Source organism: Erythrolamprus reginae, chromosome 1 (assembly GCF_031021105.1).
Source record: "Erythrolamprus reginae isolate rEryReg1 chromosome 1, rEryReg1.hap1, whole genome shotgun sequence".
In the NCBI taxonomy this organism is placed as follows: domain Eukaryota; kingdom Metazoa; phylum Chordata; class Lepidosauria; order Squamata; family Dipsadidae; genus Erythrolamprus; species Erythrolamprus reginae.
The window spans coordinates 139,962,281-139,976,235 of record NC_091950.1 but is presented as its reverse complement, the minus strand read 5'-3'; the positions used below and the strand labels follow the sequence as shown (position 1 = coordinate 139,976,235).

The 13,955-nt window shown below is 37.6% G+C and overlaps 1 protein-coding gene across 4 annotated transcripts; it reads right to left on the bottom strand.

The window, feature by feature from the left end:
• Positions 1 to 1,556: 1,556 nt before the first annotated feature.
• CYB561A3 (cytochrome b561 family member A3) lies at positions 1,557 to 12,741 on the bottom strand. 4 transcript variants are annotated; one of them, XM_070767133.1, is made up of 6 exons: positions 12,643 to 12,741; positions 7,862 to 8,068; positions 7,542 to 7,750; positions 5,225 to 5,379; positions 4,389 to 4,545; positions 1,557 to 3,060 (listed from the first exon to the last, which is right to left on the bottom strand). In XM_070767133.1, the coding sequence occupies exons 1-6, from the start codon at positions 12,725 to 12,727 to the stop codon at positions 3,037 to 3,039; spliced, it is 837 nt and encodes a 278-aa protein (XP_070623234.1). In that variant the 5' UTR covers positions 12,728 to 12,741; the 3' UTR covers positions 1,557 to 3,036. The 4 variants fall into 4 exon arrangements, with proteins under 4 accessions (XP_070623234.1, XP_070623253.1, XP_070623243.1 ...); XM_070767152.1 differs by lacking the exon at positions 12,643 to 12,741 and adding an exon at positions 12,595 to 12,633; XM_070767142.1 differs by lacking the exon at positions 12,643 to 12,741 and adding an exon at positions 8,472 to 8,512.
• Between the last annotated feature and the right edge of the window lie 1,214 nt (positions 12,742 to 13,955).

Here is a 13,955-nt window from a genome sequence, read left to right as displayed (position 1 = left end):
AACCCATAGAACCTAGTTGATACATATTATAATTCCAACTTCTAAAAATCAGATTGCTAAACTTGCAAAAGTTATTTTTTTAAAATATTTTGGGACAATTTAAGACAAGAACTCTATTGAATTAAAGAAAAGCAGGTATATTTCCAAAATATTATCCAAAGAAAGCATGTATTTTTGATGTTTGACTTAAAGATTATGTTCAGCCAGCCATAGAAAGGAATTCCAGAATGTGTAACTAAATAATAAATATCTGCCAACCCTGAGCTAATACAATGATACTGAGGAGTTAACATTGCAATGTATGTAATTATCCCATACTAGATACAAGTAGTCCTTGTTTGATGATTGCCTTCTTTAGCAACCATTTGCAGTTACAGCTGTGATGAAAAAATAACTTTACAACCAGTTGTTACATTTACAACTTTTGCAAGTCTGTAAAGCAAAGGAAAGCTGAAGTCATATCATAAGCAGAAACATGAGTACACTAAGCAAGCACTTTGTGTAATGACTACGTTGCCAGTCCCAATTGTTGCTAAATGAGGATTACCTATCCTTGAGTGTGTTTAATTCAGTTGCTTGATTAAGTTCAGGCATTTCTCTATTGTTGATTATGGAGAATAGTATAATCTTTTATTAGCATTACCAAGAAAGCAATTTAGCACAAATAAGAAAGGGGCTCAATTTCCACATTAACAAGATAGGAGATAGATATATTAGAATTAAGAAAAGCATCCAGGGTTGATTAATATTTTTTTCTAATAAGATCTAATCCCATTATTTTCCCATATAGAATAATGTATCTTATTAAACCAGACATGTGATCCAGTACAAAGTCTCATATTTAAACTCTAATGAAAGATGGCTTAAAATAAAGTGATTAGATTATAGCTCTAAGAAAAAGTAAAGTTAGTGTCACATTATTGTAACATATTGGGACATTATTGTAATATATGTAATAGCTTGCACTTCACCCTCACACAAGCACAAAGTCTACTGTTCTGAGAATAAATTTATAGCAAACAGGAGGCATTTTAAAGGAGTCTAACTAATGATTATGTTTTGTCATCAACTGAATTTCAGTAGCCACGCTACTGTTAACACAAAAGTAAGACTATGTTCCATGGACATAAATAAATACAGAAGAACACTGGGTGGGAAATATGTAGCTCAGGTTTTTCACTATTTGGGAAAATAAATACTTTTTTTAAAAAAAAATCGTATTTAGTTAGCATGCCTGAATCAGAGACTAATTAAAGACCATGAAATCTCAATGTTTTCTTTAAATCTGATGTGTTTACAGTAATCAAATGAAAAAAAGTGCTTGGAAAATAATTATCTCCATTGATATCCTATCATTCCAAGTAACTAGAAATCATATAAAGGTAGCAAGGTAGTTGCATTTCCATAATACATTACACTAGTAGTTTTCAAAGTATAGATAGGGATCCCAAAGTCAAATACATTAAAATCTCAGTTTTAATTTCTAATACAGTGTTCTGTCTGGGTCACTCCAGAAGCCAATACCAACCCAAAAAGAGAAGCCAGACACACTGGTAAAAGGTAAAGGCAGTTTATATAATTCAAGGAAAACACAGGTAACAGAAAATGTCCTTACAAACAGGAAAAACGCTGGAACTTCAAATATATACACAAAGGCAATAGTCCATGAAGCAATACCAGATTCTTGCTGCCAAGACGAAGCTGTAGATAGCAAACATATGCCTCCCACGAGTGTTCCAGACTGCTAGGCCACAAGCCAAGATCAGAGACGCTGAGAATCAAAGCAGGTCACCGCAACTCCCAAATGATAACACTCCACATGGCTTCAAGGCCTTGCCTGCCTTTTAAACCCTGCTGATGAGGACCACACCCAAACCCAGCTGTTTCTAATTCAATGGTGATAATATTTCTTTAACTGCTCCTTTCCTTGCTCTGAACGTCTCTGTCTCATGTCAATGACAGCTTGTGCGTCATCACCTAATGACTCCAAGCTACTGGCTGGGGAGAGAGCCCCCCCCCCCCCCCCCGGGGCTCTCATGCTGTTCTCCTTCATCCCATTCCTGACTCTCCTCTCCCCCGTCCGACTGTTCAGCCCCCTCCTCTGCGCTGTCATCCTCCGGGCATGGAGCTAGCAGAGACTCAGCCTGTCCCTGAGCAGCCTCAGGCTGAACCACAACATACAGTAAATATTGATAGATATAATCAAAATAAAGTTCTTTGGAGTCTTCAATTATTTTTAGCAAAATTAAGTCCTGAGACCAAAATGTTTAAAAATTGTTAGACTGTGCCATATTTGGTTTGCTTATTTGTCCAATCACAAATCCAGTCAATGTGTTTTGTAAACCAAGATATTATGGCAACCTAGTCATTTGTTTATCTGGCAAACTAACGTTCAATTATGGCTTGATGTGTTATATAAACACAACTTCTGTAGGTGAACTGGCAAAAGATTTGGCTGTCTACCTGATGCATTATTGCACAAAATTGGGGGGGGGGGAAATCCCTGTCAATCAAGAGAAGACCCTCTATACTACCTGTAGCTGGCTTCATCTGACATGTTAACCCCAAAACTAACAAACTATGCTCTATGATACATGGAATCTGAACAGATTCATATAAAAAACCCTCAGAAAATTATATTCAATTAAAAAACAATGCAGCACTGAGATTACACACAAAGCACTTTGTGTAGCACATCCTTTCACCCAAGTATCCCAAGAAAAATGAAGCTTTTCTTTAATTGATTATTTAGGATTTTAATTGGTTAATGAAAAGCACAAAAAACTCTGAACTTTATGGCACTTTTGCAAACAGATTTATTCAAATGTTACTGAATGTCCAGCAATCCTGATATAACTAATATTTCAAGTTTAAAAATCAGACCCAGAGAAACAAATCTGGATGTCTGTTACCAGAAAAACCTTATCTTTCTGAATCAGTTCATGGTCTGAGCTGCTGTACTGGCAGCAAGCAAGGCTACAAATTTCAATGAAGAAACCCTTACTGGTAGCACCATACAGCTGCTCTTTTAATTCTTCATCTGGTTTCTTGTAATAGAGGCTGTACAGGAAGCAAATCAGAAGTTGGATTCAATAAAACAATATTTTTCCTATAGTGAAAGGGGGTGTGGCAACTTCAGTTATCTTTAAGATTAGTATTCACATGTTAAATTCTGAGAGTGCATTTCATGGAATCATAAGTCATTTATCTAATTTTACAGAAAAATAGAGACACAGTCTATATAATGAAGGTTCCTGTGCCCTAAGTCTCAAATAAAGTTGTGCCTAGGTATTGAGAAATGAGTGGCTTCAACTATGAGTGAGTGATAAGTAGTATTGTTAAGTATTGCTAGGCTACAATTTCTGACAACTTTAACCAGTATGTATGCTGGAAAATAATGGTAGGAATTTTTCTTTAATTATTATCTAGAGCAGGGGTGTTAAACTTGTGTCATCACATGACATATCAGAACTTTTTCCTCCGTGGTTAAACTGGGTGTGGGTGGTAGCCAGTGCATGATGCATATGGGCCACAGAGCATGAATTTGACAGCCCTGATCTAGAGTCACAAATTCCTATTTCAATGATTGTGTAGCTGTTTACCATCACCTTTCAGTTTTCAAGATGACAATTTGTTTAATTGTCCCACTTCATTTGAACTGAAAGCTATATACATTGCAAATGTTTTATTTCAGCAGTTTAATGATTATTTTAAAATACAGGTTTGAGGACTAAATATCCCAAGTTTGAGAATTAAATGCTTTAGATTTAGACTCGATAACATCTAAATAGCCAGAATGGTGGCTAAATGTGTATGGCAGGAGAACAAGATTATTATTAAAGTATAATTTTAGCATTTTTGTTTAGTATTAGCAGAATAAAATTAAAATTATGCAGCTATTTGTCTTTAAAATATTTAGATTGCTGAAACTATTTTTTCCCTGAGCAGCATTTACACATTGGGGATCCATAGGATAAGGATAGATCAATTAAATATTTAATTCTCAGTTTACCAGGTTTATATCTTGTCTAGCTTGCAATCCCTGCCCAATTCTGTTTTGTGTTTCTTTTGGGTGAAGTATGGAGTATTAACTTTAAGGCCCAATGTGGTTTAGAGTTTGAAGCAGATTGAAAAAACACCTCTTTCTATTTGATTCCCAACATCACCCCCATTCAACTGAGATTGTATGAGACTTGCCTACATTTGTGACATGGATGACAAGCCTTCTCTGTGTGTGCCCCAGATCTTTGGAATGTAGTCGCAACTGAGTTTTTGTATACGGTGTGTATGTGTGTGTGTTCTGTGTATGTAGCATTCAAAAATACTTTTCAAAGCACCTTAAAAAACCATATTCATTTTCTATAATCCATCATAGCATAATTCCTCACCTGTCTGATGTCTTGTGAATTCACTTCTGGACGTTTCCATCCTGGTATGGCAAGACCCCACAACACTAGCACTCCAAACACCAAAATCAGCATTCCCAGAAAGTTGGCAAACCTAGCTTCTGCAGGAAGCTTGGAATACGGTGTTGTTGAATTTTTTCTAAGAATATAGTCAAACGAAGTGTTTGATGAAAAATAGTTTAATTCACATATTTCTATAAAAATCCAAAAATAAAAATTTTAGGTCATGGATTCTTCTGTGGTCATCTGGGGCTTTATCTATTAGCTTTTTTGCTCTTGCAGACTTTCAAATATTTGCTATTGACGTCATAATACAAAACCTAGGTATGCTTATGGTATTTGTTTCCATACTTAGTTCAACATCTTTACTTGTTATGTTGGAAAAACTAAATATACAAAGGCTGGAAATATTTTTATACCAGCTTTCCAGACCCCTGGGTCACCAAGAGGTGTTAAACCTCCCTTTCTGCAACTTCTAAATATGGAAAGCGCAATATTGGTTGAAACTGATATAGACATTTCAAGAAAAAATGCCACAGGGCAATTCTAAGGGCATCCCTGTAGTTGGATTCTGAGTGCCTGATAAATCTTTACGAACACCCCCTTCATATTTATAAGTATTTTGGTTACTATCAAAATCCATAACAATTTAAGTCCAGATCAGCTTGACCCTTCTTTCCTTTTTTCTAGATTGAAACTGACAAGCCAAATCATTAACTTTTTATAGAGATTACTTGTTACCTCAGAATCAAAAGACAAAATACAAGGACCCATTTCACTACATCCCTATCAACCCATAACCAAATTCCATTACTCACAATCTCATGAATAACTTTTCATTAATGCCTGAGATGCAGGATGCAATAGCCAAACCAAGAATGACAGAGCCAAAGAAAACATGGACAGGTTTGTAGAGGGCTCGGAACCAGATGGGCGTCCAAGGACTCAAAAAGGAAGCAAACCCCATTAACCACTGGAAAGGATAGACACGAATTAGAAGTCTTACATTATAGTATCTGAATTGTACCTGAGTCTATTTAACTTTACTTATACATGATTAGCAATGCCAGTAAGATAACATAGTCAGCAGAAGTTCTTTTTTTCTTTCACCTCTTTAATTTAAAATAATAATATAACTTTAGTACTTCAACCACATATGGACACATTTGTGAAAATATGATTAGAATGCTGGTGAGACCACATTTGGAATACTGTGTTCAGTTCTGGAGACCTCACCTACAAAAAGATATTGACAAAATTGAACGGGTCCAAAGACGGGCTACAAGAATGGTGGAAGGTCTTAAGCATAAAACGTATCAGGAAAGACTTAATGAACTCAATCTGTATAGTCTGGAGGACAGAAGGAAAAGGGGGGACATGATCGAAACATTTAAATATATTAAAGGGTTAAATAAGGTCCAGGAGGGAAGTGTTTTTAATAGGAAAGTGAACACAAGAACAAGGGGACACAATCTGAAGTTAGTTGGGGGAAAGATCAAAAGCAACATGAGAAAATATTATTTTACTGAAAGAGTAGTAGATCCTTGGAACAAACTTCCAGCAGACGTGGTAGATAAATCCACAGTAACTGAATTTAAACATGCCTGGGATAAACATATATCCATCCTAAGATAAAATACAGAAAATAGTATAAGGGCAGACTAGATGGACCATGAGGTCTTTTTCTGCCGTCAGACTTCTATGTTTCTATGTTTCTATGATTGTTGTATGCAATTCCATCTCTCACAATACAGTATGTGTTTAGCAAGCAAAACATTGCACGTTTCTTTAGGTAATGTATGATTAATATGCATAATTCTTTGGTTTAATTTTAATTTTCCCAGTAGCAGAAAAGTAATCTTTTTGTTTATAGCATTAATTTCTGGTGATAAGAAACTGAGGGAACACAATACAGTGGTACCTCTACCTACAAATGCCTCTACTTACCAACTTTTCTAGATAAGAACCAGGTATTCAAGATTTTTTTGCCTCTTCTCAAGAACCATTTTCCACTTACAAACCCAAGCCTCCGAAACTAACTGGAAAAGGCAGAGAGAAGCCTCCATGGGGCCTCTCTGGGAATCTCCTGGGAGGAAACGGCCGGAAAAGACGGGGAGAAGCCTCTGTGGGACCTCTCTAAGAATCTCCTGGGAGGAAACAGGGCTGGAAAAGGTGGGGAGAAGCTTCCGTGGAGCCTCTCTAGGATTATCCTGGGAAGAAACAGGACCGGAAAAGGTGGGGAGAAGCCTCCGTGGGGCCTCTTTAGAAATCTGGGAGGAAACAGGGCCTCCACCCTCCCTGTGGTTTCCCCAATCGCACGCATTATTTGCTTTTACATTGATTCCTATGGAGAAAATTACTTCTTCTTACAAACATTTCCACTTAAGAACCTGGTCACGGAATGAATTAAGTTCATAAGTAGAGGTACCACTATATATGTAAAAGTACCATCAAATCTTTCTTCACAAAAGGTTTAGCAATATTTGATTACATATTAAAAGATAAACCATTCAGATCTTTGCCTAATTGGCTATCCCTCAGAGTCCTAGAAGCTATCTTCAGGGTGTCCACCATACCTGGAAATCAGGGAATTTTCAGGGAATTTGTGAAAAAAACAGAATAAATCGGCAGGGGGGGACCTATTAAAATGTTTAAAAGTCAGTGAAAAATCATCTCTCTGCCTGGCAGAGTCAAGCAAAAATGAGCATAACTGTGGCAACAACATGCTTCCTCAGCTACCAATATTTCTCCACAGCTTAGCCGTTTGGTATGATGTCATCTATGACCGTGCCTTAACTAGATCGCAAGTTACAGGGAAATGTCAGGGAAATATCAGGGAATTTCAAAATGCTTTCCCCCTGGACCAAACCAGAGCATTGATTTTTCTCACCCACAACTCTACGTTGACCAGCAATGAGTCTCCAGAGTTTCAGGCAGGATTTCTTAATCCTTTCTGAAGATTAATGATTGGAGGCAAGTTACACTAAAAAATAAAAGGTTGGGAGTTACTGTAAATATTGTTGATCTCGCTTGTTTGTAGCCTTTCATCTCTTCTCTGGGAAACGAGTGAGTCCTCGGAGAGGGGCAGCATGTAAATCCAATAAATAAATAAATATACAGTATGCTCTTACCTACCTGGCCTGAAAAAAGTAGCACGGCAGAGAGCCCAAGCCAGCTGTGTAGAGAATACATGTTGGGGATCCCCTGCGCATTGTGAAACTTGAAGACAGCCTCCAATCCCAGAATGGTAAAGATAAACGCTATTGAAGCAAGTGTTGCATGCAGCACCTTCCAAGGGAGCTTAGAACCCTCTTGGGAAAAGGGCAAACGGTACATTAGTGCCGCTGCAGAGGAAAAGGGGGAAATTGTCAGTCAGATGAAGCGCTCTGGCACTATCACCGCTTGCACACTAAAAGGAGGGGGAAAGGACAGAGAAACTTTTTTTTCTCACTTACCTGTACCATATAAGACCACCATGCCTGTCACCATGAGAACTGGGTGCCAATTAAACATCATATGAGAACCATCCCAGGCAAGGCCGCCAAGCCAGTGCTGACTCCAATATACTGTAAGCCCCAAACACAAGATGCCCAGATTTCCCACCAGGATTGAATATGGTAGAAATGGAATTGTAGGCATCTCAATGCTACTTGGAAGCACACCTGAGAAAATAAATCAAGATACCAGAAGCTGAATAAACAGTTCAGGTTATTGATAAGAAATTAAATTCCAAATCTCCTCTCTCAGCTTTCTAGTCGTCTTAGCCAATATTGCCTTCACCCAGCTCCAAATTGCATTGCTTTCTGCTGTATGGCACACACGCGCTTCAATTTTACTATTTTTATCATGATCACCCAAGGAGGAGGAGCTTGAGAGAAAGAGCTAGAGAAAATATGTTAATATATTTACCCGTTAAAATTCATTGTTCAGAAGACAAAGTATTATCTCTCTGGGCTTATTCAAGCCCATATTCTACATGGGTGGCAATATGTACAAAGCTCAATCGTTACCATTAGTTTAATTGATAGGATTATCATCTTTTTAAAGACCAGAAATGCTACTTACTCATATCATGAAATATAGTTTCAAAGGTTTATAGTAGAAAGGAAGAAAAAAAGGGCTCTATAGATATTGCACCTGCAACCACTGCTTCTTGAGAAAGGCAACAGTCAAGATTTCACTTCTGCTTTTCGAGCAGAAGTTGAGGCTGAATAAATAGTAGAAAATGTCCATTAATAGTTCATAATGACCGAAACTTCTCTCTTCACAAGACACAAGTACCTTTATAGATAGAGAAAGGAAATGGACGTGCTCCGTGCTCACTCTTTTTTAATATTTTCTTTAAACATAGTACTTTCTCCAAATTGCCAGGCAATGTTTCAATACTTTTTCTAAAAATCAAGAGTTGTATTGAAATGTTTTTGAGTTATATATAATTGGTTAAAAAAATCAAAATAACCAGCAAACAAATAGTCACAATCATTGCACAGGCTTTGCCATACATCCAGAACCCCAAGCTCAGCGCCACAAACTTGTCTTTACAGAAGACCAGCAGGGTCAGGGCTAATCTGACTCTACCTCTTCTGACTGGTTTAGAGCCAACATGCAAGCTACCCTTTCTGTTAATTTGCCAGACATTGTCCATGCTCAGGTTGTTATCAATCCAATTAATCTATGTTAAGTAAATTTACAACAAATTAAGTTAATTATTGACTATATAATGCTATGCTATATATTCTCGTACTGCCTGTTCCTCTAAAACAAAGTACAGTATACTTATCAAGATTAATGTTCCACTGATGGGATTCATGCCACCGTTTCTAATCCCTATTATACCATACAGTGGTACCTCGAGATACGAGTTTAATTCGTTCCGGACCTGGGCTCTTAAGTCGAGCAGCTCTTATCTCGAACGACTTTTCCCCATAGGAATTAATGTAAATAATTTTAATTGGTTCCAGCCCTCAAAAAACTCACAAAGTTAGTCTAAATTATGCAGAAAGACATGTTTTTAATGAAGAAATGTACATGTACATATAAATGAATAATGAAGTTTCTTTCACTTAACTTGTAAACTTTCTTAAACTTTTAAATTTACATATGTTCAACTTCTCTGCCACCCAATCCTGTAGGACAGAGGTCCCCAACCCTTTTTGCACCAGGGACCGGCTTTAAGCGATCAAGAGAGGAATGGGTGAATGAATGGACGGAGGGTGGGAAGGAAGGAAGGAAAGAGGGAAGGGACAGGAACAGAGGAAGGAAGCAAGGAAACTTATGAAAGGGGAGAGTAAGAGAGGAATGAGTGAAGGGAGGGAGGGAGGGAAGAAGGTGGGAAGGAGAAAGAAAAGAAGAAATAGAGGAAGGGAAGGTAAAAGAGAGAAAGAAAAAGAGCAAGAAAGAAAGCTGCAAGCACCCCCCCGAGCCCCCCAGGCCGGCTGCAACCTTTTAAAACACGCGCGCCGCTTCGCAGCTGTCTCCTGAAGCCGAACGCGGAAGTTAGCGTTTGGCTTCAGGAGACAGCTCCTTGGCGCTTGTATCTCGAATTTGGGCTTGTAAGTAGAACAAAAATATCTCTCCCCTCCCAGCTCTTATCTCGAGTTGCTCTTAAGTAGAGCAGCTCTTATGTCGGGGTTCCACTGTACTTGTCTTTCTGCCTCACAATCCAGATCATCTGTTTTTACCCATATTTTGTCATTAGCATGGAGCAGGGATGCACAATTTGCAGCCCACCAAGCTGCTTTGTTTGTCGGAAAACAGCCAATACCCTGCTACCAAACAAAGCTTCCACCGAGGTTTTTGCAATAACTTCCTCCCTAAAAGACACATTGCAAAGTGCCTCCAGGCCTTATAGATATTGCAAGTTGCATAACTGCCACTGTGCTGCCAACTGTTCCTTTGTGGCATGCAGTTACTTTAAAAGTATTAAGCTGCCACTTTTGACTTCCAAGAGTTCTGCAGACTTGGTGCAGGGACATTTCAGATAATGAGATAGCTTCCCTGTGTTTACTTTTCCTTTGTGTCTACCTTGCATTGTAAAACTGGCAATTCCCAAATTAGTTCACATTGCTGGTCTATTCATTCTGTTTTCTTGGCAGTTGTTTACTCACCAGTGGTCTTACTCCTCTAGTTTAAAAGCCAGATTAGCTCTCCCTCATCCAAAAATATATTTTCTCACTTTAATTAGATTAATTATCTCTACACAACAGCTCATTGACTTCAAACCTACCATATTTTTCAGAGTATTAAGACACACTTTAGTTTGGAGAGAGGAAAACATGGGGGGAGGAATTCTGGCTCTGCCTACCAGCGTCCTTAGCCTGGTCATGTTCAGCACATTAGTTTTTTGGTTGTGAGCACTATCCCTTGGATCCAATGACAAGTGTTACTGCCGTGGGAGGTTTTTGTAGCTGATTTACATGTATAGGGATTTTTTGAGGGCTAGACGTTGAAATTGGATGCCAAAGTTTAGAGAATGAAAAGAGCTTTGTAGTTGTTTTGTTCTGATAGTGATTTATTGTCAGCTGTTTTTATTTCCTTCATTTGGATAAATTATAAACTTAGCATTGCTCCCCTAATTGCAGCATCCACATTACTATTCAATAAATGTTCATTGGGGACAAGTTAGATTATTCTGGCTTGCTATACATAAACTTTGCTTTCAAAATTGTACAAAGATACTGAACCATTTTGGCTTCTAGGAAAAAGGAAAACATGACACGTGTATTGCAGGGGTCTACCAGAAATATATTTTTGGCTATTATATCACCTAAATACTGTAGTAATTTTTTTTTTAAAAGCACACAGATAGTAGCATATGGGCTGCCTTGTTTTCCAAAAAATAAGACATTCCCTGATAATAAGCTCAATCGGGCTTTTGCGTACATTGGCAGTAAGGCCAAGCGCTTATTTCAGGATTCAAAAAAATATAAGACACAGTACCTGCTCAAATAAATCAGATAAAATCTAATTCTGAATGTGGCAACTTCTGCTCTCCTCCCAAAATCAATCAGATATGCAACTGTGACCATAAAACTAATATTATTTTTAATTATGTATCCACCTAGGTATATAAATAAAAATCACTATAGTTGGAAGTAGATGTGGAAAGAAGAAAAGCTCAAATGGATTGCACAAGTGCTTTGGATCATAATCTGTCCATCTCAATAGAAGGAATGCTGCTTGCAACAACAAAATTAACAGAAATAGTTTAGAGATCGTATTTCCTTTTTTAAAAAATTTAATGGACAAGAAGAGACTGAATATTATAAAACCTGGGATTAGGTCTATGTTTGGTTAAATAGAAGAATATATAAATAATCGAAATAATTGAATATATAGTATTACATAGTTAAAAATTTGTAAATAATAGGAGTCTACGAGAGGGATGACATACAAATCTAATGAATGAATGAATGAATGAATGAATGAATGAATGAATGAATGAATGAATGAATGAATGAATAAATAAATATGTTTTTTTCTCTTCCTGTATGATTGGTTTGCAAAGGTTTTTCTCCGAAGAGCAGAGCGGCAATAGCTCCTACTTTTTGTTGTATGTTTGTTGTTTCTTTTATGTATGTTGATGTTTTGTCTTGTCTTGGGGGGGGGGGGGGGGAATAAAAAAAATAAAAATAAAACATATATTTTTTTACCAATAGCATAACATGTAACATTAAAGGCTAAAATTTCAAAGCTAGGCTTTATTAAAGGGTTACAAATTTTAGCGTGTCCCTGCTCTATATTGTTCGAGGGATACCAATCTCATTGAGTAAACAATAAAATGCACCGCCGTGCTACATTTTGAGAAAAATGCATAGTCGTTTTTTGAGACTAAGTGGCCTAACGAACATTAACTGTGTTGGAAAAAGACAGAATAATTGTCCACACAAAAACATACAGATTACCGATTGTTTTAATGGTTTCTAATGAAGAGGAGCGTGCAACAGCAGACCCAAGAACTAGCAAGTGTGCGGCACTCTCCTGGGGAAAATAAAGGAACTTGGTCGATTTGACAATCAAAACCACAGGAAGATCGATATTGGCAAAAGAGGAAAAGCAGCAGCAGCAGCAGCAAAATTTTCTTGAGCAAAATATCAGTGGGAAGACAATACTGTATGCTCCTTTACAAGAATGAACGTGCGGGTGAGTGAGAGTCACAATGATTGCCGGTATTAAAGATTTTCCTTACTCCCTTCCTCGGTCCTATCACAACGCAAATGCAACACCACGCTCATACCTCGCTTCCGCCTAAGTCGCAGAGAGAGTCGGGAAAAGTAGTTCCAATCCTCAGTAGCCCCTTCATTACGGTCATTGCCGCTCATTGCGGATGAAGAACTTAAGCCCCTCTGTTCGCGCTTAGAGCCGAAACCCCGCCCAGTGAAGATTTCCGATTTCTCTGGATGTCTGGGAAATGTAGTTTCCTTATCCACATGTGCGGTTTGGAGCAAATCTTTTTCTAGGTGGTTTCAGTTATCCCGCCAACCCGTCCTCCCCTTTATATATATGAATGAACTGTAAGCTTCATGAACAAATTCACACTGCCTTCAATAGAATGGAATGGAATTATTTATTGGCCAAGTGTGATCGGACACACAAGGAATTTGTCTCTGGTCCATATGCTTTCAGTGTACATAAAAGAAAATACACATTTGTCAAGAATCATGAGGTACAACTCTTAATGACTGTCATAGGGGTCAAGTAAGCTATCAGGAAACAATACTAATGAAAATCTTAAGGAGATAAGCAATAAGTTACAGACATACAGTCATAAGTGAGAGGAAATGGGTGATAGGAATGATTGCCTGCCATGCACCACATTTTAATTTGTCCCCATTTTAATGAGTCCTCGGAGAGGGGCGGCATACAAATCTAATAAATTGTTGTTGTTATTATTATTACTATTATTATTAATGAAAACAAGTAGATAAATTGATGGAAATGTTTTTCACACACTAATTGAAACATTAAAGACCCCCAATATGAATTATTAACTACCTCCATTCATTTTGTGCCTTAAGTGCAGAAGCTGAGCTTCCACATTACAGAAGATAAAATGTGGTTGGTTTCTTTAGGACTTCAGCAATAGAGTGATCAATGCCTGGAATGCACTACCTGAACTCTGTAGTTTCTTCCCCCAACCCCCAAAACTTTAATCTTAGACTGTCTACAGTCAACCTCACTCCATTCCCAAGAGGTAAGAGGAATGCATAAGCGCATCATTGAGCCTACCATCCCTTTCCTATTGTCTTTTATCATTACTTTTTACTTATGTTTAGAAATAATAATAATAATAATAATAGAATATAATTCTTTATTGGCCAAGTGTGATTGGACACATAAGGAATTTGTCTTGGTGCAGATGCTCTCAGTGCACATAAAAGAAAATATGTGGTGCAACACTTAATGATTGTCATGGGGGTCGAATAAGCAATGAAGAAACAATCAATATTAATCAAAATCTTATACAAGCTACTACTATCATATACATGTTTGACAAATATGGATGGATGGGATGGATGGATGGATGGATGGATGGTTAGATAGATAGAT

Excerpts from the sequence above, each read along its gene's own strand:
- CYB561A3 (XM_070767125.1), bottom strand. The coding sequence starts at position 12,727 with ATGAGCGGCAATGACCGTAATGAAGGGGCTACTGAGGATTGGAACTAC. Across the intron at positions 7,751-7,861 it reads GGTGGTCTTATATGGTACAG|CGGCACTAATGTACCGTTTG; the intron begins GTAAGTGAGAAA and ends TTTCCTCTGCAG. Across the intron at positions 5,380-7,541 it reads TGCTACTTTTTTCAGGCCAG|TGGTTAATGGGGTTTGCTTC; the intron begins GTAGGTAAGAGC and ends TATCCTTTCCAG.